This window comes from Gymnodraco acuticeps, unplaced genomic scaffold (genome assembly GCF_902827175.1).
Source record: "Gymnodraco acuticeps unplaced genomic scaffold, fGymAcu1.1, whole genome shotgun sequence".
NCBI lineage: Eukaryota > Metazoa > Chordata > Actinopteri > Perciformes > Bathydraconidae > Gymnodraco > Gymnodraco acuticeps.
Window position 1 is genome coordinate 112,434 of NW_022991169.1, and position 26,550 is coordinate 138,983.

Here is a 26,550-nt window from a genome sequence, read left to right on the forward strand (position 1 = left end):
CAGTATGGTTTTCTGACATGTTCTGCTTTGTTGTTTCAAAATTAAGAAATAAATGCAGGCTTTCCAGGATAATACGAGCTTGATTTCATGATCTAAACATTCAGTTAAGAATCATACCTTCTCTTGTGGATACGTCATCCCTGTCTGAATCATCAAGTAGACGGAAGCAGAAACAGGATTTATTGGACAAGGTAAACATGGTGCTACCTTGCTCCAGAAACATCTCCTTCCCCCAAACCTGCTCCTCCTCCTGTTCTCATGAATGGGGAATGAATGCATGCATGCAGGGAGGGAGGGAGGGAGGGAGGCGGCAGGGACAAAGAGAGAATGCAGAGGGAGGAGGGGGGTGATATCGTCAGAGGCTGTGCGCAGGCTCTGTGAGCTGCTGGCTGCCTATTGATTGGAAAACAACGGGCTGTGGGAGGACAGATAAGGGAGGCTGTGGGCTAACGGGTGAGGGAAGGGATACAGACCGAAGCAGCGACCATCTTTACCTCCCTGATTTACTCTCTTTCCCCTGGAATGAGTGTAGCTGCTGCTCGGGAGGTTTAGGCTCTGATTCCCCTGCTCTGAAGATCCAGACTGCAGCATCCAGACCGACAGCAGCCTCTCCTGCAGGTAATCTGTCTCCATGCTCCCATCCTGCTGTTCACCGCACAGTCCTGACCCCTCTCAGGTCTCCGCTGTACACCATCCTTCCTCCATCCTTCCCTGGTAACCATGGTTTCCTCCATCTCTCCTTCTTCTCTCCTCGCTGCTCTTCTTTCCCTCCCCCACTCTCCTCTTTTTTCGTCCTCTGATGAGCTGATGACATGCACTTGCTTGATTTCCATTTCTACCACGGCGGCATGAATATTGTTCTGAAGTGGAATCCATTTTGGTTTTATTTTTGTGTGAAATCAGAGTGATTGTACACTCATCTTCAAAACAAGTGCCTGGAGTCATATTTAGTTTTGGCCATGGGTCATTTGAGATGTGAGTGATATTTTCATTTCATATTCCTGATACACAGTAGGCTCACAGTAATGTATTTTAATAGCATATGAAAAAAGAAGATTCTGAATTAAATAAACCTCCATGTTAAAAAATAAGGACTTTCAGCACATGGAAAGCTTGATGTCTTGAATGAATCTACAGTGGAAGAGGTGTTCCATTTGTTTGCTCATGTTGTGGCCCCCCCCCCCCCCTCCCACAGTAACATGTGACTTGGCTCTCTTGCATTACATGACCTCTGATGAGCTCACATGCATGCTGGTGAAGCCCTGAGACACACCTGAGACCCCCGCTCACTGTGAAGGTCACTTAGAAACGGCTGACACTACGCAGAAATGTAATACCTGCACATTTGAAACACATCCACCATCCGTATCGTGTCAGCTTCCATGGGATCAGATTATATTCAACTTTATTGTCATTGTTGAGTATAAGACAATGAAATACAGTTAGTATCTAACCAGAAGTGCAAAACAGTAGTAAAGTGCACAGTTATTCATGATACAATATAAATATATAATGTATAACTGAAAGTATTTACATTATGAACAGTCTAAAGCAGTATAACAGCAGTACAGAAAAAGAAAACACTGTATTCATGTATAAATTAGACAGAATAACACACACTGTAAAACCTGAAACGTTGACTTTAATTGAATGTATTATGTCCCACATGTTCCACATAACTGTATTAGATTAGTTGAAAGCCATAATATTAAGTTTAAATTAGGGCTGTCAGTCGATTAAAATAGTCAATCGCGATTAATCGCAAATTAATCGCACATTTTTTGTCTGTTCTAAATGTACCTTAGAGGAATATTTTTCAAGTTTTTAATACTCTTATCAACATATGAGTGGACAAATATGCTTTATGCTAATGTTTATTATCATTTGAACAATGACAAATATTCTCATGAATATTAAACACAACAACCTCTGAACATTACAAATATTTGCCTCAATTCAACCTGGAACCTCTCTCATACAATAATACAATACAAATGGTGTGTGTGTGTGTGTGTATGTGTATGTGTATGTGTGTGTGTGTGTGTGTGTGTGTGTGTGTGTGTGTGTGTGTGTGTGTGTGTGTGTGTGTGTGTGTGTGTGTGTGTGTGTGTGTGTGTGATGGATCGTTGGCGCTATGTGCAACTCAAGGCATAGGCCTATGCTCGAACGGGAGCTGCCTGGACGCTGCAATCATGTTGCGCACTATCCGTGCTGAGTGTGCTGACTTTTCGTACAACGTCCCACTGTCTGGCTTCCTGCATAAAGTCAAGTGCTCGGCGCAGTTGTGGCGAAATGTCGCTCCTCTGTTTTCATTTAAACAGCTCCATATCCGTTAGCGCAGCTAGCTAGCACCAGATGCTAACAACAACAATGAACGTAAGGTCTCTCTCTCGATCGCTCGGGCCACACATACACACACCCTCCCGGTCCTCCAGATGGCCAGTCGGTGCCTGCCGGTGAGCGTGGAAGTGTGGTCTGCCACAAGCGGGCGGCAGGAGCGGGGCTGTCAGCATCAGCTTGTAGATGGTATTTTAAACTCGATGCGCTCTGAATACGGGGCGGCCGAGGAAAAAAAATACACATGCGTTAATCGCGTTAAAATAATTAGTGGCGTTAATTTTTTTTTGCGTTAACGCTTCCCAGTTGTCCATTGACCAAACTTTCAGAAATATCCAGGATCCTTGGAATTCTACAGAGGCCGGCGTAATTCGTTGCAGGAAATGTCAAGGCTGCACATGTGTATCCTCCGCGGTCTTAAAATCCCCACAATGCTTTGCGCACGGACCAATTTCCAAAATCTTTGGCGGAAGATTTAAGTCGGGGCCTCTCATATGACGCACACCTGCACACTTGCTAGCCTGTTCTGTAATTGTAACCGTTACTTTTGAAAGATTAGATTCGTTTTTAGATGAGTCTTCATTGTCCCAGAGTGAAATGTGTGCATGCTTCATGGAGCTACAGTAGCTACAGTAACTATAGTACCTACAGAAGCTACAGTAACTATAAATTCTTAAATTAAAAGACTAAATAACTACACAACATTTATAGCCTAGCCTATAGTATAGTAAACATCACTTACCAACAGGGGACCAGGCCTGAACCATGGAAATAACTTAATTTATCTGTTTCTTCTTGAAGCAGCCATTTTGTAAAGCTTGTCAAATTGCCTAAGTCACAAGACAATGTGACTTAAGCCATTATCTTTTTTAAATATATTGCCTAAGTCACACTCTTGACATAGGCCATTATACTATCAGTGTAGGAACAGCACTATCCTTTCAATAAGGATGTAGGCAATTTGACCAGAGGTGGTCAGCATCAAGAAGAGATGATTTAGGCAAAAAAAAAAAAGTCTCCAAAATATGACTTAGGCCAAAGAAGGAGACGATTTGTGATTTCCCCCCTGCTAGATATTCACTGCTTCAGTGCCTCCAGGAGTACCTGTTGCAAGGTTAGAGTCAGCTGATAATGTTCCTTATTTGAGTAGACCAAATAACCTTAATTGGATCTATTGATGGACGCATGCTGTCAGTCACTGTCACACAGAAGGAGTGATTCATTTCTCTGCTCCAAGGATTTATATTAGATGAAGTCGTTTTCTCAGCAGAGAAATTAGAAGCAAATGTTGAGCCAAAAGCAGAGTGGATGCATTTTAAAAAGAGGAGGCAGGGAAGTTTCTGGCTGAGGATGGAGCAGCACTTTGCTGATGGTGTGATGAGGAAGAAGAGGCTGCACAAGCTGCTTTTAAATGGGCTCCTCTGCACTCACCCACTTAGGCCAGGCCACGGTCCAGCGGAGAACAGAGGATGAAATATAAGCCTCACTCAGTCATTACACTGCAGACAGTCAGACAACATGACAGAGGTTCACCTCCTCTAAAAACTTCTGACTGCAGCAGGAAGTGCTCCACCACTGCTGCTTCTGTTGCAGGTTCACATCCATTCATTACAGCTGTTTCAGAAAGTAGTGCCTGCGAAGTGATTCATCACATTATCTCCTCCATTTACTATGGGGTAATCTCTAATCATATCAAGTGGAATGACCTCAATATGAACCATAGACTGTATGATATGAACTCTATGGATGATGAACTGAGACCTTCATTTAGGCATGGGAACGTTTGGAAACAATGAATGTTCTTTTGGAATTCCCATGTGATAATTATGTCCCAGTAAAAGGTTGAAGTTGTACAATTTGGAAAGGCAAACAGCATTTGGTATGAAATCAGAGGAATAGAAAATACTCTGTGGCCATTTTTATAGAGATGGTGATGTTTCTACTCCACTTATTTGAATAGTAAAAGGTATTTAGTACATGTTTTACCTAATGCAGTGTCAAGTGCTACAGTTCTATATTCCTTCATTATATCTTTCAACCAACAATTACATATTCCATAGGACAACATGCAGCAAAGACCTTTTATGTAAATAGAGAGGAAAAAGGCCTCCCAACAGTCAGTTATTGAACACACTGTGTTTCAATAACCACCAGTTAGTCAGTAAGTGCCAATGTTTATTCACAGAAGAAACTGAAACGTTGACTTTAATTAAATGTATTTTGTCAAAAGATTTCACACTACTGTGTTAGGTTAGTTGAAAGCAATATTATTAAATGTAACCTATTTAAACTTCATATTATTGCTTTCAACTAACCTAATACTTATGTGAAATCTGTTGAAATAATACTTTTAATTAGATTCAATGTTTCAGCTTTTTCAGTGGATTTTGCTGCCTTATTTGACAGGTAAAGTTAACACAAAACATATTTTCATATCAAACTACTTTATAACCTTCTTCCAAATATATGTTGTACCTTTTTTCAAAGTACCTTTCCTAAAGTCCCAAAAGAGCTGATTTGTCACTATTATCATTATCTGACTCAATTTATGATACAATTAAGTGAAAGATAAATGTTCATTTAATTATGTAATTATCAGATCCATTAAAGAAAACCTGCATTAACAATAGCCTTACTGTAATGTATCATATCCTATGACAGTTCCTAGTTTCATGGCCCAGATTCTGGTGAACCTCATCAGTTGAATCCCAGAAGGTGCTCTTCATTAACTGAGGTTTACCAGTGAGCCAACTGGTTCTGGTCCCTATGGGCCCCGGTCCCCTTCTGGCAGATGTACCTCCATCTCCTCTTTGTCTCGACAACATGGTGCCACTCCATATGAGGTGAGGCAGGCATGATTTAGGAGAGGCAAGATAAATCCTTCTGGGAAACAGATGAAGACATGTCTGATTTGGTCTTTTGTTTCAAACACAATGCTGCAGCAGTGGTCCTGCCTGTCAGAGAAACACTGATAAAACCTAAAGGGGACATATCATGAAAACCCATGAGAAAATATATATGGAGTACCTAACCCGCGGACTGTGAACGTGAAAACACAGCCCAGTCTGTTTGTGTGCTGCCTGGGAAATATCCAGCTATTTAGATGTGGCTCCCTGGCTGTGTTATTTTTGACAGAGGGTGAATACAGATGAATTCAGACAGATAGTATAATTATGTTTTTAGGCTTGTATCTAAAAACTAGCCTACTTTTTCCATCATCACGACCTGCCTGGGAATATAGGGCACACAGACTCAGTGACCTCTTTAAATCTTTACTTAAAACCACTTTTACACACTTATACAAATATGTTTCATCTTGTCTTATCATTGCTTTTATTACCTTTTTTTGTGCTTATTGTACTTTTTCATATTTTACCTTTCATCATTTGTTCTTATCTTCACTAAGTCTTTGCATCCCTTGTCATTGTGTACTTTAATGGTATGCCTCACTGTTATTATCCCTTATATCCTGATGTTGCCTTTCCTGTAGAAAGCATGGAGGCCCCTCTCGTGTGCTTGGACGAGGAGTTCGAGGACCTCCGGCCCTGTCACATGGATGAGCTGGACCACCCGGCGCTCCAACAGTCCTCCTACTCCTCCACCTCCACCATACCACTGAGCTCCATCACCAGAGAGGACTTTTCTGAGCTGGAGAACTTCTCCGAGATGATGAGCTTCAAGTCCATGGAGGACCTGGTCAACGAGTTTGATGAGAAGCTCAACGTGTGCTTTCACAACTACAACACCAAGACCGAGTGCCTGGCGCCCATACGCAACCAGACACACAGCCAGGAGGATGAGGAGCAGCTGCAGGACGAAGAGTGAGTCCACACAGTTCATTATCAAAAAGTACAAGAATATAAATCTTCTCTTTCCTAAAGTGGCACAAGAGGTGGTCCAAGTACTCATAACTTTTACTTCAGTAAAAGCAGTAATACTTGTAGAGATACTCTGCTACAAGTCCTGCATATTTAATTTTTTAACAGCACTACATGTATTTGGTTTTGTACACCATTGAACCTCACTTATAGTTCATCAACAATAAATTACATACAGCACCCAATAGTAGGGGAGAGTGGGGTAAGATGAGCCAATGTTTACTTATGTTATCCTAGGCAAGGAAAAATTAGATAGAAGTAAAATGACAACAACAACCTTTACTTCCGGAAGTGTTCTGTCAATCAAAATGAATATAATGCATCCATCACAAAGGGCCATGAAAATATGACTTCTCAAAAAAGGTCTGTCTGCTTAACTTGCCCAATCTAAGGGGTAAATTGATCCGAGTCAAGGGGTAAATTGAGCCATCTGGGGGTAAACTGACCAATGGACTTTTTCAAGTTTAAACCTGAGCATAATGCAAATTAGGCATGCTTCACAGTGCTTTTGAGCTGTTACTGTGAACCCCCTTGTGAACCACTCCTGATTTATAGCCTCTAACATCCCCCCTTTTTACACATGGTCCAACCCATGTGTCAACTTAGCAAAATGAGGGAAGAAATGTCTTGGGAGACATGGATTGGAATTTGGACCAACCCAGATGCTGGAGGTTGGGTCAAAAGCAGCCCCAACAGCCTTCCACTGAGCCTTCACAACTGGTGTAGCTAGCTGCTGCATGGAAGTCAGTGATGACATTTTGTCAGTGAAGGAGGAGACAGGGATTTTAACAAATGAGTGTGCGTGAGGTGCGAGAGGAATCAGAGCAGCTGCCTTTGCGGCTGAGTCAGCAGATAAATTAGCGGACCCAATTTCTTAGGGAAACTGGGTCTGTACTGCTTGTGTGTGCGGCACATTTACAGACTGCAACTTCAGATGGGAGCAGAGTGGCGTCTAGTAAGCCTGCAACCAGTACATGGTTAAGTACTGGTTTGCCATCAGATTTCAGAAATTGTCTACACTTCCAAATAGCCCCAAAATCGTGTACTACCCCAAAAGCATAGCGTGAGTCAGTGTAAATAGTCACGGTTTTGCCTTCTGCAAACGTGCAGGCTTCAGTTAGTGCGATGAGCTCTGCTGCTTGTGCTGAGACATGGGATTGGTCCGGAACGGAGTACAGCAGAATCCGAAACAACAGAAAAACCCACCCGATTAGTGCCCCCTTGGTCGCGAAAGGCAGACCCATCAACATACAAAATGAGGTCAGCGTTGGTCGGAGGAACGTCTTTTAAGTCCGGTCTAGGTGTGCACATAATGGAAAGTTTGGCAACACAGTCGTGTTCGTCACCGTCTTCAGGCAAAAGCATAAGCAGGGTTCTTGCACCTTTTCCAAAGTCAAATTCAAGCACTTTTCAAGCATTTTCAAGGTGCATTTTCAAGCTTTTCAAGTATCTTACAGCTGTTGTAAATTACATATTTATATGCACATACTCAAATGATTATTTCCCTACCTCAGATGTTCTTTATGCTATAAACAACCAAATGTGTGTTTCGTGATAGCATTCTACACGAGGATGAAAAATTAAAGAAAATAAAACTAAGTTTAATATTTCAAAATGAGTGATCTGTACGTCTAAAAACCGAATTCAGGCGACCTTTCACCTCTACATTAATTTATAAATTGACTTCAAACTAAATTCAAGTTGAAGTAAGTAATGCCATTGGCTTGATAACTTAATTGTTCTACACCTTGAGTTAAGGATTTCAAGTCCACTCCCACTTAAGATGCCTGGACAAGTTCCCACAGTTCAGACAAATCGAAATATACAAAGAACATTTTAAAGTGAGTGTCATCTTTTGTCATTCAAATACAACTTGAAATTCAAACTCTCCTGATTGAAACATCATGTGTTGAAATAAACAACTGCAGTTCAAAAATAAAAAGTGAATTGCCTAATATTTTTGTTGTGGAATCAATTAATTTCTTTCTTTAAAGGAAAAAACATGGAAAAGCTAAGAGAAAAACCCTATTGAATACAATATTATTTGGAGCAACTTAATTTATAAATGGTTGTCAACTTAAAAACATGTGTTCATGTTCAACATGTGGTAATTAAGTATATACAACTTAAGATTACATTTAAATCATACGGTAAAACAAGTTGGAACTTTTGGAGTAATCAACTTAAAAACTTGTATTTATGCTACCAATTATTAAGTAAGTGGTAATTGAAAACACCTGATTGTAGAGGAAACGCCTTCTCCCCTAACTCAAATAACTTTGTTGCTTTAACAACATTTCATTAGAAGTTGTCTTAACTCAAATAACCATCGATGCAACCTATTGCCTTGATTTTCTTTGTTAAGCCAAGCATTTGTTTTTAGAGTGTACGTAGACTGGGCCTCCCATATAACCTGGCTGAGCCGATATAAAAACAATCAGCCAAATAACTTTTCAATACATTATTGATTACTATTCTTTTAGGTATACTTTTAGGTTGGCAGTGAACATAAGTCAGAGGTACATGGTGTACTTTTCCTTCACTACATGTATTTAATCCCTTTAGTTACTTCACAGATGTGGGATGAATGATGTGAAATATAATCAAGTGATATAATCAGACTTTAGTTCCACCTGGAGTAAATCCACCAGCTACCCTGCAGTATACAAAGCCATTCAAACTAGCTGCACCTTTACCAGCTTTGAGAACACTTTCATGATCAATCATTATAAAACATATCATATATATTATTCTGAAATGGACCAATCTGCACAATGAATACTTTTACTGTCTTTAACTATATTTTGATAATATTTTTCTACTTCTTCTTGAGGAACATTTTGAATGCAGGACTTTTACTGTAACAGAGTATTCCTACACTCTGGTACTTCTACTTTGACTCAAGTACAAGACCTGAGTACTTCTACTTTGACTCAAGTACAAGATCTGAGTACTTGTACTTTTACTCAAGTACAAGATCTGAGTACTTGTACTTTTCACTACAAGATCTGAGTACTTATTCCACCTCTGGTAGCGTATTAGTCTGAATTGTAGCTACAAAATCACACAGAGCTGCATAAAAATAGCCTCACAATGGTAACAAGTGGGAAATAATATTTACAAATGTGTACAATGATTTGTAGGTAATTTGTACTACTCAAGACCAGTGTTGTGCTAGTTACTGAAAACCAGTAACTAGTTACCATCACTAATTACTTCATTTCAAAAGTAACGCAGTTACTTTACCGGGTACTTAAACTCAAAAGTAATGCGTTACTGTGAAAAGTAACGTGTTAGTTACTTGAAAAACGGGCTCCCATTAATGCCCTTATAGCCTTCATTTCAGTACTGTTATTGCATTGGAGAATAATACAATCTGTTGATCAACTTGACATGCATTATATGCAATCTGGATTGCATCGATATTAGCTGGCTTTCCATTTTTGTATATTCTTTCTCCAGGTAGTTGGAAAAAGTTTTCCGTCCCATATGCCGTGTGCCGCCCGGACATGCTATCATGCTAACTAGCTCCCTGAAAGCGGGTGACTCCACTGTAGCAATAGCCTGCATGTGTTCTACAACATGCCGTGCAATGGCTTTATCGACTTTTCCCTGGCCAGCAGTCCCTTGGTTAAAATCCAGCCGCTGTTGCTTAGGTGGAGGTGGAGTGGCGTCGGCTGAGTCTCTGTGGTCTTAGCTACTAGCTTCGTCCCAGCATGTTGTTTTTGCAGATGTTTTAAGAGATATGAATGACTGGTTTGGGCAGTAGATAGGATCTTTGACCCGCCAAGACACAATTTACATTTAACTAAAACGTTCTTTTCTTTGTGCTCGACAAAAGTGAAATAGTGAGAATATCTCCAGGTGGAGAAACTAGACTTGAGCTCCGCCGCCGCCATGATAGTCTTGTTAGTAAACAACACAAACACGCCCACAGCCCGTCTCCGCATGTGACACAGGAAATATCTAAGTACATTTACTCAAGTACTTAAGTACAGTTCTCATCTCTGTTCGCCTGGCTGTTGACTATAAAAAAAACTAACGCAGTAACGGAGTAACGCACCATGTAGTAACGGTAACTGAGTTACTGAATTTAAAAAGTAATGCGTTACTTGTAACGCGTTAGTCCCAACACTGCTCAAGACACCTGACTTATACAAAGGAAGACTGTGTTCATTCTACAATTACATGGGATTAAAGCAACATGTAGTTTTACTTGTATAATACTTCCATTTTGTATAAAAGACAGTTTGTTTTAATCTGTTTTCGAATAAACAAAGTATTGGCTTTCAGAATATTAAACTTGTAATGGCATAATTACAAGCAGAGAACGGACTAATGTAACATCACAGCAAGCATAACAACAGCCGTGTGTTATGAACACATACGCAAGAATGACATCACCTGTCGCTTAGTGGCAGGTTTTGGCAGAGCAGCCAATGATGCAATACGCTTATCTGAAAGCGTTTTCCCCTCTCCTGAAATGACATGACCCAAAAATGTAACTGTTCTTTGTACATATTGGAGTTTTGACAAACTGGCCTTGTGGCCCTGTGAGGTGTTTTAACAAGGAAATGGTATCAGCTCCACACTGTTCTGGAGAGAGGCCAACCTTTCACACAATGCCTGGTTGTACACAGTAGCCTTGACACAAACGTGTGAATTATATTCAAATGTGAACAAAATTGACTGTCTTTGTGTACAGGAACACTGAAAAATGCATTTTAGAGATCTTATGACAGTAAAAAAAAAATGCTGGAACTTGGGAAAGAATCAGATAAGGATTTGGGACGAGCGGTGCATGCCCAGCTGCATTTACTGTAAATCCTGGACAAATCTCCACTCGTCAGGAGGTTTTGTCTCTGATCTTTTTGACAGGAAACACTGGAGTGCGTACCGGAATCGTTACACGGAATAATGACCCCTTGTTTAAAGAGCCTGTGACAGCATCCCAACAACTGTTGTGCAATGAAATATTGGGGCTACTAGTAATCTCGAACCGTCAGTTTAAAAAAGAAAAAGCGATACCGTTCCGTTAAATATCAATAATTTCGAACATCGCGGGGAAATTCCTTCGACTCATTTTGAAGTTTTGGGGGAAGCCGGAAGTGACGTCAATGCGGGAACGCTTCACTGTGCGGCGAGAGAGCCAAACACGGACAAAGTGTGTTGTCATGCGTAGAAATGGTGAATTACTGAGTTTAGGCACGTTAATAACATTTTAATGAAGTTGACTACAGTATATTCATATTTGTCAGTGTTTTCATGTCAATTTGGCGAACATAAACATAAATGATCGTGGTGAAGATGATGATTACATTAGGATTAAAAATCGGTAGTGAGAGCTGCTGAATTTCCTCCCGTATGTGATATAAAAACAAATCGATTATTTTTGTAGTTGTAAACTCAAGTGGATGAAACTACATTTATTAGTGCTTTCATGTCAATTCGGCGAACATATGATAGATTAAATGATCGTGAGAATGATGATTAAAAATCGTTTGTTTGAGCCGGTCTGCATTTCCTGATGAGAAAACAAACCGATGCTTTTTTACACTAACATGGATTAAACGTGTGGTTTTTTTACCACAATGTTGGGGGAATTAATGGATAAAATGCACGGATTATTATTATTATTATTCCCACTCCGATCGGGACACTAGGTCCACCGTTTCCCCGCAGCGAGGCTCCCCCCGTTTACAGTTTACGTGGGCTGGGTGCAGTGGCGGACTGGCCATCGGGACGAATCCCGATGGGCCGGTCGGATAAGTCACTAGCACATCCCCCATAGGCGGCGCGTGAGGCTCAGGTTTGGGAAGGCTAAATAACTTTTTTTACCTGACGCTGCCCGCCTCCGGCGTCTATAGAAAAGAGATCAACTCAGTGTGCGGAGTTTCAATCTCTCAAGTCATAAAGGAAATACAGTTTAAACTGCCGTATGCAGAGAAGACGCCGACGTGTCGCACTTATCATTCATATTACATCATCAATCAGATCATCGATCATATAATATCATAATATATCATATATTTCCTTATCTGAGTCAGCTTCTCCAGCCGTATCTGGCCGTGCAACACTAGTGTCACATACTGTATGCAGAAGTATTATTTTAAGCAACACATTATGTTGACGAAACACTCGAGTCAAATGTAATTAAAGTCAGATCCACTCGTGTCTTAGACGTGAACGCGCTCTCAGCTGGAGAGAGAAACCCTGGCTTGATTTACCGAGTTGATAACCAGCGTTGTAGGACCGCTTAGCGAGATCTTGTTTGTTAGTTTGTTGTTGTTAGTTTGTGTGTTACTCAAACATATCCAGGGTATGTTGAACTGGCTTCGTAGTACAGGGCACAGGTGGCTAGCAGCGCTAAGGTCAAAGACACAGACATTGCATTATATTTGTATTTTACCAGGATGCAGTGACACAAATATTTACATATTTACATTTACTATCTACAGCACCCGCCGCCCCTGACATCCCCCACTCCCCCCGTTGACAATTTACTAGCGGTACCGAAGTGGGCCGGTCGAGAGTCGGGATGATTTTTAGTCCCATTCCACCACTGGCTACATGACCGTATGATCGCCCATATTGACGCACCTAATTCCTAAACTTCTAACAGATACAACATAAACCGATCCTTCAGCCTCATATGAGCTCTCAGACACGTTCAAAATTAAACTGTCATCGCTGTCTGAGCTTGCTGCTGTGTGCGCCATCGTGCGTTTACATGCAGATGCTGGGATCCTGAACGATGCAGCTGGAGCGCTGTTCCCGCAATGACGTCACACATAATTTGGCGGGACTTGAAGAATCCCCGAGAAGATCCAGAAAATAGTCAACATTGAAGGGCAGATTAATAGTTATCAAAGTACAAATATCCAAAATCAGTTCAGTAACGGTTTTCAAGGGGACAATATTTACTCAAATTGATGGGTTTGGATGATGGGGGAAACTCGTGTCACAGGCTCTTTAAGCAGAGAGGTAAACACTGGCCCAATGCCATCAACAGCTTCACGTTTCAATGGGTACGGGGGTTGATTTGAACGGAACGTGGACATTAACCCTACGTCATATCTGTGAGCTGCCCAGAGTGAGTATGGCACATCTGAAAGCGCGGCAGGAAGCTCAGAGATATGAGAATTACCCGTAAAGGTGGAAAAATAGCATCACCAATGTCATCCTCCTTAACCAACAGCAATGTGCGCAGAACGGCTACGTTCGTGCACATTTTCATTTGATACACGTCACGTGACACATGTACATGTGTACATGACATATTCTGTGTGTGTAGGTGCCCAATCAGTGACTGACTCCCAATCTTTAACGATTGAACCCAAATCCCTCTATCTATCAGTGGGGCCCCTGGCTAGTGAAATGTGTGGACCGCCCCTGGGATTTGACACAGTTTGTGTTGTGTGGGTGTGAGTGCAACAGGAACCAGCGCTGCACAGCAAACTCCAAGCATAGTTTTAAACATGAGCTCATCATTCACACATTCTAACAGAAAAACTCTCATCATAGCATTTACACGGATCATCAACAACGTTAGCAGTACAATGCAAATGAGAAGTCTCCATTAACACAGCAGGTGGAAAAACACGTTGATCAGTCAAACGCAACAACGCCTGAGAATCAGGATATGTCAGCAGCCATTTGATACACATTCACCAGTTCTTTATCATCAAATGCCAGTTTTTGAACAATCGTAGGAGATGGCTGCCGGACTTTAAGACCCTCATTTGTGGAAAAATAAGGTCTAAGCCGAACCGGAGAATAAGATCTCTGCCCAGTATTTATAGGGCAGACAGATGATAAAATAAAACAGTTTTTTACTGATGTGGGAAATGGATGACTATCATCACCGTTATCTTTACTCTGAAGTGATACAAAAACTTCTCCTTTACAGTTACCCCAGCCGCTCCTATTGAGTGAATAAATCTACCACTAAATTTGCAATCAGGCAAATCTGCCCTTTTTACCACAGAATGTGTAGTCCCAGAATCAACCAAAAAAATTGAACATCAACACCCATGACAGCCAAAGTCAGTGTGGGACATTTCTCAAATGCTGTTTCACTGTCATATTTCAAATATATATACCCTCTTTAACCACAGACATGTCTTCTACATTTTCCAATTACTCAATAGCATGATGTGTTTGTGTGTGTGTCACTTCCCTGGTTCGATGTTGCTGGCTGAATTTCCGTCTCGCTCGATCGGGCCCCTTCCTCCCCATCTGGTGTAGGTCAGTCTGATTGTGAATGGCCCCGTCCTTGCTGTCCCCCTCTGCCTCCACTGCCAGTGTTCTGTGAGCAGTCCCATAATCCAATGTTCAACACTGCCACACTTGAAACATCTTTCGTCAAATGAAGGTCTTGCTTCTCGTCTTCTGCCTTGGAAAACCTCCTCTGCCTCTCCCTCGGTATTGTAACCGGCCAGCATTCTGCGTAGCTTGCGCTATGTCTGTGAGTCCGTTGAGAAAGGCATTACTGAGGTGTGTTGCCCAAACACCTGCTTGGGCTTGTTTTTCCCGCTGTTGTCCCCATCTACTTGGGGCTGATGGGGGTGGCGAGCTTGGAGTTGACGGACTGCATGGCTGGGGCTTGTAGTGGCGGTGGAGGTGGTTGAGGTGGGCCAGCCGGATTGCCAGGGTTGTACCCCGGGGGAGGGAAAGGATACCCAGTCGAGGAGAGGTCATTCAGGCCTGCAATGGAAGAACACAGAGATGTCTGGGGTTTACATGGTTTTGGAAATAATTTGTTTTCCTTCTTTTCTTCACATTCATCTTCAACCTTAATATTTTCTTTAATGCCCAAGGCCAACTGCCTTCTTTTACTCCCAGTATTATAAACACTTTCTTTGAGTGTCCAGTTTTCTATAAGTCTTTTACTTTAACTTTATTTTTACCCTTCATTCCATCTTCATGTTCTTGTAATTTATTCTTTAGGTTCTTGATTTTTAATTTACTCAAAAAACCTCCCTTTGGTAATCTGAACATTTCCGTCCAGATATTTAATTTAGACAGACTGTTTTCACCATGTTTTTTTTTCTCGCATGACATCTACAATCGGACCCTCAGGAGAGTGTACAATTCCCCTACCTGCTTTGCTCCCAAAACAAAGTCTTTAAGTGTTACCAAAACACCTGCTTTGCTCCCAAAACAAAGTCTTTAAGTGTTACCAAAACACCCCGTGTTACCAAAACACTATTTTTTCATCCGTCGATGATGTGATATTTGTTTCACAGTACAAATCACACAAAAACTAATCGTAAACCCAGGCTACGATGGATATCCCAAATATCCTTTCTTTCGAGCAGTCCCTCTCATAAATGTCATGGAGTTTAATTACGTTTAACTTTAAACAATTTAGACACTGCACATCTCACCGAGTATTGAAAGCCTTTTGAGTTTGTTGGATCTCGTGAAGTCAATCGGTTCCACCCCCGGCGCTGGTCCTCTTGTCCCGTACGGTTTCTGTCGAGGTAGAGGAGGATCCGAGGATCCTGGAGCGCGACCACCAGCGTCCGTAGGTGTCCCCAATCGAACTTGCAGAGACCCTGCTCGCAGCGCCAATTGTTATGGAAATCTAAGACCCAATACTGTGGAGATTCACAAGTCAGAAAGATCAGAACAAATAAATGGTGAAACAGACAGAGTTGTCTTACTGGTTATTTATTTGAAGCTTCAAATACATATAAATACAATACAATAAATATAGACACAGGTCCCACAGAGTATAGAATAGTCTGCGCGAGTGTGCGCAGTTCAATAGGAAAGCAAAGCTTATATACAGGAAAGAGTGGGAAGTGCAGAAATCTGTTTTCACACGGTCATATTGTTATTAGACACCTGGCCTTGAGCTGTAGAAGTTCTCGTGTGACTTTGTGTGAGTCTCAACCCAGTAGCCAAAACATCTCTGTGGCCTTGAAGTAGAGTAGATAGAGGAAAACAGCACATCTCAGGAAATGAGAAGCATTTGGTTTAAACATATCAGGATATAATAAACATTTCCACTACAGAGGTTAAAAATATATTTCCCTTTCTCTGCCACTACCTGCTTCGGTGTCTGCACTGTAGTGACACCTGTTTCCTCATCAATATAAATCACGTTTGGAGGGAATTAATGCCTGTAAAACAAACATGAAAGAACCAGATCAGAACCCCCCAAATAGATATCCTTGTTAACGTAGCTGGTAGGTAAACACATGTACCAGTCTGTTGTAAATGTACTGTACAGATTGTTATAGTCTAGTCATTGATAGTTATTCATGTTATCAAATGTGGTTAGTCTCTTATCTGTCAATCACTTTTATTATAGGCTGTAGTCCTTCCTAAAGATGTTACTTACGTACGGCAGGAAAGATGCTGGCGTGCCTTAAAATGATTGAACCGATCTAGACCTAAAATAATAGAATTCCTTCTATCAAGATTCTGTATTTAGCTCCACAAGACCAGTCACCCTTAGCTGACCTTCTGGATCATGTGAGCTCTCACACCCTACCTGCTGAACCCTTCTCTCTCCAGCTGTTTGGGACAGGAATGTTGTTCTTTCTACAATGTTTGAAAGAAAAAAAAAAAATCAGTTGTGTAAAACTACTCTGAAATCCCATTTTATACTACTGAGACTTAACTTAAAGGTTACCTATCATGCAAAATGCACTTTTTGATGTCTTGTATACATAATTGTGTTTCCCCGGTGTGTCAGGGAACTCACAAAGTGTCAGAAAATAAAACCCTCTCTCTTTTCCTCCGTGCGCAAATCTTTAAAAACGGAGCTGATCCAGATTTGCCATCCAATATGACGACTATCAGAAACAATGCCCGACGTGTTTTGGACATAATATGGTCTTTGTTTACATTAGCACGCATCGCTAACACTCAGAGCTAACCTGTACTGGAGAGAGTATGTGAAAAGAAGCAGGAAATAAAAGGTACTCACCTTGTAGTAAACCCAAGAGAGAGAAAGCATTTGAGCTCCATACTGTTTCAGAAATAATCCTTGATGTGGTTTGGAACATGATATGGCGTTTAATCACTGCAGCATTTAGACAGTATCTGCTGGGTCCCGCATAAGCTACACCCCCTCTTTTTTCATTTCAATTATTTAAAAAAAAAAAGTTTTATACCCCGAATCAGCACTTTAGTAAGGGGGGCTGAAACGGGGGGATATGAGGCATGGCTAGAGTGGGTGATCTTTTTGGTATTTTGAGCAAAACACTTCATAGACATCTGAGACCTATGCTATTGCCCAACAATAGGCTAGGCTAGGTTTCTTTTACAGAAATAAGTCCTGTTTCTCGCTTGAGGCCAGGAAAAGGCTAGTCACTGTGACCTTTTGACCTGTGCTGGACTATGGTGATTTGATGTATATGAATGCACCTGCCAATTGCCTGATCAAGTTAGATGCTGCGTATCACAGTGCACTGAGATTTGTGACAAACTGTAAAGCATTAACGCATCACTGTACCCTGTATGCAAGGGCTGGTTTGCTTTCACTAACTGTACGGAGGCTCAGTCACTGGTACATTTTTATTTACAAAGCCATGTTAGGGAAACTTCCATCCTATATCTGCTCCCTGATCTCACGGCGAATTGTAAGTGGCTACTGCCTGAGATCACATGCTGTAGTTTTATTAAATGTGCCAACTGCTAGGACTGTCTTAGGGAAGACAGCTTTTAGATGTGCAGCGCCACTGTCTTGGAATAGTCTGCAACTGAAATGGAAACTGAGCAATCTGGTGCCACTAAATGTTTTTAAAGCTCGGTTGGATGCTACTCAATCGGAAGCTGTTGGTACCTGTACATGTGGATAGTTATGTAAATTGTAATCCCTGTGATGATGATGTAAGATGTCCTTTTGTTGTTCTGTTAATGTTTTTATGTTTCATGTGGAACCTACTTGAGCAGGTCTCCCTTGTAAAAGAGTTCAATGATCTCAATGGGATTTATCTGGATAAATAATAAAATAAAAAAATTAAAAAAATAACATTGACAGGTGACCTTTAACTACAATGCCTCTTGGGGGCAGGAACATCTTAATGTGATAGAAAACGACCTCCTCCTATCCTCTGACTCCGGCAACCTGAACATCCTCATCCTCCTCGACCTCACCGCAGCATTCAACACCATCAACCACGCCATCCTGCTGTCCCTCCTCGAATCATCACTCAACATCACCGACACTGCACTCTCCTGGTTGAAATCCTACCTCACCGACAGACATCAGTTTATCAACATCAACAACTGCACCTCCTCCACTGCTCCTCTGTCCCAAGGCGTCCCCCAGGGTTCGGTGCTTGGCCCCCTCCTCTTCATCCTCTACATGCTCCCCCTTGGCAAAATAATTTGTCGCCACAACCTTCAATTTCACTGCTACGCCGATGACATCCAACTTTATATCTCAACAAAAACCATCACCCCCACAACACACTCCACTTTCACCAACTGTCTCTCAGAAATAAAAGCATGGATGCAAACAAACTATCTCCAACTGAACAGTGCCAAATCAGACATCATCATCATCGGCCCCCCATCCCGTACCAAAGCCATCCAGAATTTCACCATTGACAGCCACACTCTATCCCCCCCCCCTCACATCCGCAACCTCGGAGTCATCTTCGACAGTCAGCTCAAATTCAACCACCACATCAATCACATCACCAGGACCGCCTTTTTCCACCTCAAAAACATTGCCCGTCTCCGCCCATCACTCTCCTCCTCTGCTGCTGAAACCCTGATTCATGCATTCATCACATCACAACTCGACTACTGCAATAGCATCCTCTACGGCAGGGGTGCCCAACCTTTTTTGAACCAAGAGCTACTTTTAACGTTGCCAGTCTGCCGAGATCTACCAGTCCAATAAGAGAGGGGGGGGGGGCTGGGGTGCTAGCGAACTGTCAACTGGGGGGAGCCTTGCTGCGGGGAAACGGTGGACCTCTGTCGGTGCAACTTCAATGATGCCTTTTAAAAACGGCGAATCGAGCAGGCCCTTGATGACCGGCTGTTCTGTGATTCTCCAGATTCTACAGATGGAGGGTGGAAAATACATACCGGAAGTAAAAAAAGACGTGCAACGGGACGGTGTTCCCATGGGAAACAAAACTTAAAATATTAAATGAAACAATCTCATCTCTTAAAATTCACAACTTATTATGAATTGAACATTCACAAACTTATAATTATGTATTCACATGTTTAACTCTGTTACATATGCATGCAACGAACACAAGAGCGTAGGGCAGAATTAGGAGGGAATTCCGTCTCGTAGCGTGTGTGCACCGTTTTGAAATGCCGCTTTAAATTACCCTTCTTCGGTAAAGCCACGCTCGCATTTCAGATGAGACAGATGGACTTTGAATTGGAATAAACAAAAAAATTATCATCCTCCCACTCGAAGTGAAAATGATATATTTTGGGCTTTTTTGCTTCTGCCATAATTGTGGTCTTGTGTGTGTGCGGACTGTCACTCCTGTTGGTTGACACGGACAACGTCAGCTAACTAGTGCCATGCGCACCAGCCACGCCCCGACACATGGGGTCACGCCAATCACAAAGCTTTGATGCGTTCATGTGCATTATTCTGGCACAGGAAGATTATGTTATAGGACATTAACGATAAAACATAATATTGTTGTTCTATTTTTAGACACATCTCGCAATCGACTGGGAATCTCCCCGCGATCGACCAGTCGATCGACTGGTTGGGCACCCCTACTCTACGGCATACCATCCAACCTCCTCAATAAACTCCAACATATCCAGAACTCAGAACACTGCCTGCCTCCTCACCCACACCCGCTCCCGAGACCACATCACTCCCGTCCTCCAGAACCTCCACTGGCTCCCTGCAGTAGCGTGGCGTGGGAAAAAAATTAGGGGAAGCCAATAATATGTCCTTTCTTTTGGGTTGGGGGTGTGGTGGTCAATGTAATAACGTAACCAGATGAGTGATTACAGCACCCGGTATCATTTTACACACATTTGTATCATACAGATGCAGGACTTACACACGCCTGTTATCTAACCGACAGGTCCGCACGCACTCTCCAGCCCAAACTCTAATAAGCATTCATTCACAAACTAAATCAGGAGACCCTCAAAGTTTTACGTCCGATTCACTCCTTTTTTCCTCGCTGTACACAGCTCCAGTTTGGGCATTGGCCTGTCATCAGATTGTATTTGTTGTTGTTGCTGCTGTAGCGGAAGTTTAGCACAATTATTTTTGATTAAATACTCCAAATCTCCACCCTCCATAATTGCACTTGCTTCAGTTGCTTACTACTGTCTAACGGCGGTGAGAGTGGTGCAGTGACGCTATCTATCTTCTATCGATTAGATTTATGATTCGAAAATTATAAAAGTAGGGTAGACATGTGGATATTATCCGACTGAACAAAACGTGCATTTATCTAACAGGTTCGTTTTCCACTGACCTTATTTCGAGCTATTTTCCAAAATCCTATGGAGAAATCCCATTGCTTTTTTGTCGAGGGAAACATGAGGGAAACCGAGCGCAGCTTACTTCCGGGTTTTAGGACGCGTCACTGCAACACTAAGTTGATGCGATTTGATTGGATTGTGAGGCAAGGGAAGCCAGCCGCCTCTGGCTTCCCTTGGCATGGCCCTGACTAATCACAGGTTGGCAGGGGCATGACGTGAGCCTTGTCTGATTGGTCAAGCCCTCCATTTTTTTTCACCAAGGGAAGCCAATTTCAGCTAGCCTCCTCTCGCAACAGAGAGTGTAATCTACTGTTTCACCATAACATCTAGAGGGGCGCTGTTTCACTCTTTGTAAAATACTCAATGAGAATGGGGGAGAGACGGGCCGGCAGCAACACACAACAAAGAATTTCCGAAACTAAACAAAGTGTTTTTATTTATTTATTAAAATTATAACTACAATCCGAAAAAACAGGGGAAGCCTGGCTTCCCTTGGCCTCCAGGAGAAAACGCCACTGGCTCCCCGTCCGTCAAATAATCGACTTCAAAGTCCTCCTGATTACTCACAAAGCCCTCAACAACCAGGCTCCCCCCTACCTCACGTCATGACGCAAACGATGACGCAATGACGCAGCACCAGTCGGACTCTGGGCGGTGTGAAAAGAGCCGTAGCTAAACCGTAGAACCGGTACTGAACCTGAAAAGCTCTAGCACGGAGCTTGAACCGGAGTTGCGTTGGTGTGAATGAGGTAAGTTAGCTCCCACTGTGTCTGTCTCTGCACACCAGCTGACTGCAGACCAGCTGACTGCAGACCCTCCTCCTTCAGCTTCGGGCGGCCAGGCGGAAACACACAGGTCCTCACACTGTGTGGATATGAATCGAACTACAAATAAAATAGCCTGCCTGTAGTTGTAGAGAAGAGCTTTGGAGAGGAATCACATGATCTAACAAGCACTATTAAATTGCCCTAATAAAATAGGTCTGCATTTACTGATCACTGACAGATGCACATGGCTGTGGGTGGATGTGATCAATCTGCACGTTATGATGATGATGCTTTAAACTGATTTGTTGTGGCCTAGGACTCTTACAGATATAATAACACAACATCCGTTCCATCCTGCTCTGGGCTTTTTCCTAATAGTCCCGCCCCTTCCATAACCATTTTGCAAGATACATGAGGCCATTTCAAATCATCTCAACTAGAAACTAAAGCACTTGTTATGTTCATAACTCTGACATTAAGTCGTGTTATGGCATACTGCAATGATCTCTCTTCATTGGCAGGTGTGGTCTGATTTAAAGGGTATCTTTAAGTTGTGCCCTCACAGAAATGATGTCATTCTGCTGTTTGTTTGAAAACAGACTGTCGCACATTTTGTAGCTGACCGAGAACGAGAAGAATTATTTATGTCATGGCTGCGGGCCAACTAACACAGCAGGACAGCTCTGTGACATGGAGTTCTTGTTCCTGCTAGCCAGATGCCCCCGCCCCTCTATTATGCATGTGGTACGAGCTGTACATGTAATGGGTTGTAGTGTGCTGATTGCTGATTCAATTCCATTCACTTTTAAGTGTTCCGTTTCATTCAACGACGAATGGGAAAATGTTATTATTGTTACAAAGCAATAGTTAGCAAGGTTAGCTTAGCATAAGGCTAGAAACCTCGGGAACAGAACAGCTCACCTGACTGTTTTCCAAACAAATTGTTTCATTCTAGTACATTACTTTAGGAGAGGTGAGTTTTTTTAAGAGGTTATTCCATTATTTTGGGCTGCAGCTACTTTGTATGTTAGCAACAATGAGGATTAGTTTTCTACATTTTAGGTTCAACTTAATATTATTGCTTTCAACTAACCTGATACAGTTATGTGAAAGGTGTTGACCTACATTAATCAGTGTGGGTTTTATTCTGCGAAACAAATATTCTGTTTAGCAGCATTTTGAGTTCAAATGTATTTCATATCAGTGTTTCATACTTCTTAACAGAGTAATAACACAATCAAAAGTAATAAGTCCTCTCTCTGACAACAGACAGTCCTCAATGTTTGATTGGCAATGAAAAATGGTTCATGCTGTTTATTTACATCAGTAAAGCATTGAACAATGCCAGCACAACATTGTTTATGTGCACACAATAATGTCATCGTGCGGGTGGTGAGGTAAGCGGTCAGCTGAATGGTGTCCAGTGTGCCGGGTGGAGGCAGTGCCGGGGCAGCAGGCCTGAGCCAGCCTCTGAGGAGGAGGAGGAGGAGGAACACAAAGACCCTCTCTCTGCTCTTTGTGGTCCCGCTCAGACAGATGCTGGCCCCCGGCTGCAGGCAGAGACCTCCACCATGATGTGAGAAGCTTTATCTAAATCTCTGCTAAGGATACCTTTTAATGAGTAGTAAGCTGTTTTCTGTTGTGCATTGTTTCTCTGCAGCCTCCAGCTCTGTGTATTGACCTCCATCATTGACTTACCATATTGACATATTGACTAAGTTGCAGGCTGCTGGAGACCTCCTTACAACCAGGGAGAGGAAACAACACACCAAACTGTAGCCTGATGCTGTTTTACATGTCTCTGTGGTACTTTACCTTGGTTACATGAGTGCATGTGTGTGTGCTGTTTTGCAGTGTGTGGGATGCTCTAACCGACAACTACATCTCCACCTGGGACGGCAACGACTCCGAGGGACTCAACGGCAATCTGTCGGACCAGGAGGTATGAATCACTCCACGCCCTTATATTTGGTTAAGATCTGTGAAAATAGTCTGTCCAATTTAGCTGTTGGGTAAAATCTGTTTTTGATAGTTTTAGTTTTATATCAGTACAGAAAGACACAATGTGTCATTATGTTTTAGTCTGAGAGGTCCAGCTGAGCAGCTAACATCGTCCTGACACTTTCTTTCTGAGGCTTATTCTCATGCTGACACTTGAAGACATGCCTGGCCAACCTTGACTGTGCTGCCATTCAGCAGAGCCCCCCTCTTCCTCTCTCTCCTTAATGGCCTTATACAGCTGGACAGCAGGCACTTAGCAGTCTGGGCCATGTTTGGGCTGGTCAAGGCCAGACTGAAGGTCCTGCCCCAGAGAGAGAGGAGGGTAGTGGAAGTGCAGCATAGTGCTCCAGTCCAGCTGCTTCCAGCCTTTAGTTCAGCTGTGTGGGAGTTTCCGTCTGTCTGAACCACATTTCAGAGTTGAAAATGGAACATAGTGGAGTATATTGCTTAATAAAAGGTGACACTAAATAATGTAAAACCTATCAAATATTTAACCATAAGACTTTCTGTGACTGATCTCCACCATGCCAGGCAAAGTTATTTTAAGAAATGATTGTGGATTTAGCGCTTTGTCTCTCATTTATCACGAAGACACACTGTACTGTCCCAGCTGTTTGTTTGTTGCTCTCATGCTTTGTCTCCCTTTCTGCAGATCCACGAAAAAGAGGAGGAGGAGATGAATGAGAAGAATGACAACGCCAACTGTCTGAATGAAGAGCCTCTTATCACAGCTGATCAGGTGTGTGGGAGTGTGTTTGTGTGTGTTAAATAACAAACAGCCCTTTCTCAGTGTCCGGTTTTTGATAATATGACAAATAAATCAGGGTGTAAAACAGGGGTTTGCCCATCAAGCATGAAATCAATGATATCATCCCTGCAATCCTGGAACAAGTCTTTGGGTGTGAACAGCATAAAGAAAGAAAGTGAAGGACCAAGAACAGATCCCTGAGGAACTGTTTGGACTATTTGAACTGCTAGATGTGCTATTCCCATTTTGATCCATATATTGTCTCCCTGCATCCTGCCATATCCTCTCTTTAAGGTCATTGAGGAGATAGATGAGATGATGGAGAACTCTCCAGATCCTGTTGAAACTGAGGAGGAGGAGGAGGATGAGGAGGAGGAGAGCAGCCGCTGCTCCTCCAGCACCAGCCCCTCCCTGCTGGAGGAGATCCGGCAGCTGTCCCTGGCCTCCAACAACAACTGCTCCTACGAAGGTACGTTTTCTTACAGTAAAGCAGTCTTTCAAATGGTAATACACCGTACACAGGTAGTACACAGGTGAGTGCCTGTGAAGCATGTCGTTCAACTTCAATCAAATACCATAGACCACCTACCTATTCCCCCCTTCTTGCCTCCCTGGACATTATAGATATCACAATGGACAACATGATCAACTAGAGAATGCAATTCCTGAAGAAATTGCTAGTGGGAATGCTTTATGCTGAAAAGCTGACGCTAAACTGCTATGCTGAAATGTAATGTGTAAGAAGAAAGTGAAGAATTTAGATTGAAATGATACATGAACACTGGGGGCTTGAATGTGTGATGAGAGAAGAAAGTAAAAAGGCTTGGAAAAGCAGCAGAATATTTGAACTGCAAACTTCTGAACTAACTTGATGGTGAATGATCTGTCGCCATGCCAACGGCATTTGATGACATCCCATAATACGCTTAGATGTGTTGATGGCTGCATCGTTACCAAACCTGTGAAGTTTTGGGGCGTTTGGAGCAGTTTCACTGAAGTTATGAGAAAAACATGTTTCATGGTGAGCATTGTGTTGCCATGGCAACGGCATTTGAAGAAATCTCAAAACTGTCCCGTAGATGTCTTCACAGCTGTACTGTTGGCACACATGTGAAGTTTGAGCACTTTTTGAACATTTTACAGGAGTTATAGCGACATCGTGTTTTATGGTGAGGGAAACGGCATATGATGAGGACACCCCATAATTGACATAGAGCTGTTGAGGGCAGGAGCATTAACCTTTATCTGAAGTCTGCTGCTCAGAGCAGGTCAGCTGGAGTGATGACATCATCGTGTTCCATGACACAGGTGTTTATAGTTGAACTAACGAGGTGTGCAGAGATCACAGGTTTCCATTGTTCTGAATGAGAGATGAACCTGTTACATGTGAACGTTTTGTGGAAGAACCGTAACAGATATCTGTGATATTTCAAAACGTGAAGCATGTCAAGGAAGTTGAGTATTTGAAGTGTAATTTGTGTGTACTTTCGGGTTAATAATGTGGCCTTTTTGGCAGTTTAACTAAAGGTGTGCAGCTGCTGTGGTGGGGAAAGATGAGGCTGAACTTACAATGGGGTTTAATGGAGGCATGTTGAAAGCTTTTGTCACTTCATGCCCTCAAGAGACATTTTGTTTAATTATTTTTGCGTTATTTATTTTTATTTTTCAAGCTACGAGATGTTTTCCTACGTTTGTCATGAAAAATGATGTCTCAGGAATGTAGGGTTTGGGAATTATGGCAGTTTTAAAAAGAAAATATGAAGGCAACATTAAATCTGTCCTCCACTCTAGCTGTGACATCACACACTCTAAAACAAGGTCTGAACAAGGTTTAATATCTCTAAAAGTCAGAATGAGATTTAAAAGTTGTTTTACACGAATAATGTCAGAAAGATGTGTAACATTTTAAAGTTGGAATGAGGTTTCTGAGTGAAAGTATGAAGGAGCAGTTAGCAGTTGAAGTTGCATGAAGATTGTTGAAGTCTGAAGAGTTCTCCATTGACTTCCATGTTAAAAATGTGATGTATTATGGGATGTATCTCTGGAATTATGAAAGTTATGAATGATAAAAGTAAGAGCCATCGATTCCCGACCGAGCTGAACGGTTTGATGTTTGAACGGAGTTTCTGCGATGTGGAATGTGGGAGAAGAAGAGGTGCAAAATAACCCGGCGGAATAATAAAGAATTTTGTGCGTATCATAACAGATAGTGGGAAACAAGCAACACAAGTTGCTATATATATCCATTTAATGTAACAACATGTTTGCTTTTTGCGAAGAGGCTGGAGAGATGTGTGTCACCAGGACACCGTTAAATAACAAGTTTTGATTAAGTAATCCACATGGTTATCTCCTTTCAGAATAAATGAATTGT

The 26,550-nt window shown here is 42.1% G+C and overlaps 1 protein-coding gene across 1 annotated transcript in view; it reads left to right on the forward strand.

Annotated features, from left to right (window-relative positions):
- The first annotated feature begins 352 nt into the window (after nucleotides 1-352).
- The window catches only part of fez1 (fasciculation and elongation protein zeta 1 (zygin I)), a 29,665-nt gene continuing 3,467 nt past the window's right edge, over nucleotides 353-26,550 (forward strand). Inside the window, exons 1-5 of the mRNA XM_034237642.1 lie at nucleotides 353-618; nucleotides 5,828-6,158; nucleotides 23,282-23,369; nucleotides 24,081-24,167; nucleotides 24,471-24,645. Coding sequence (XP_034093533.1) covers nucleotides 5,833-6,158; nucleotides 23,282-23,369; nucleotides 24,081-24,167; nucleotides 24,471-24,645 — 676 coding nt within the window. The 5' untranslated portion in view covers nucleotides 353-618; nucleotides 5,828-5,832. The remainder of the gene's footprint in view (nucleotides 619-5,827; nucleotides 6,159-23,281; nucleotides 23,370-24,080; nucleotides 24,168-24,470; nucleotides 24,646-26,550) is intronic.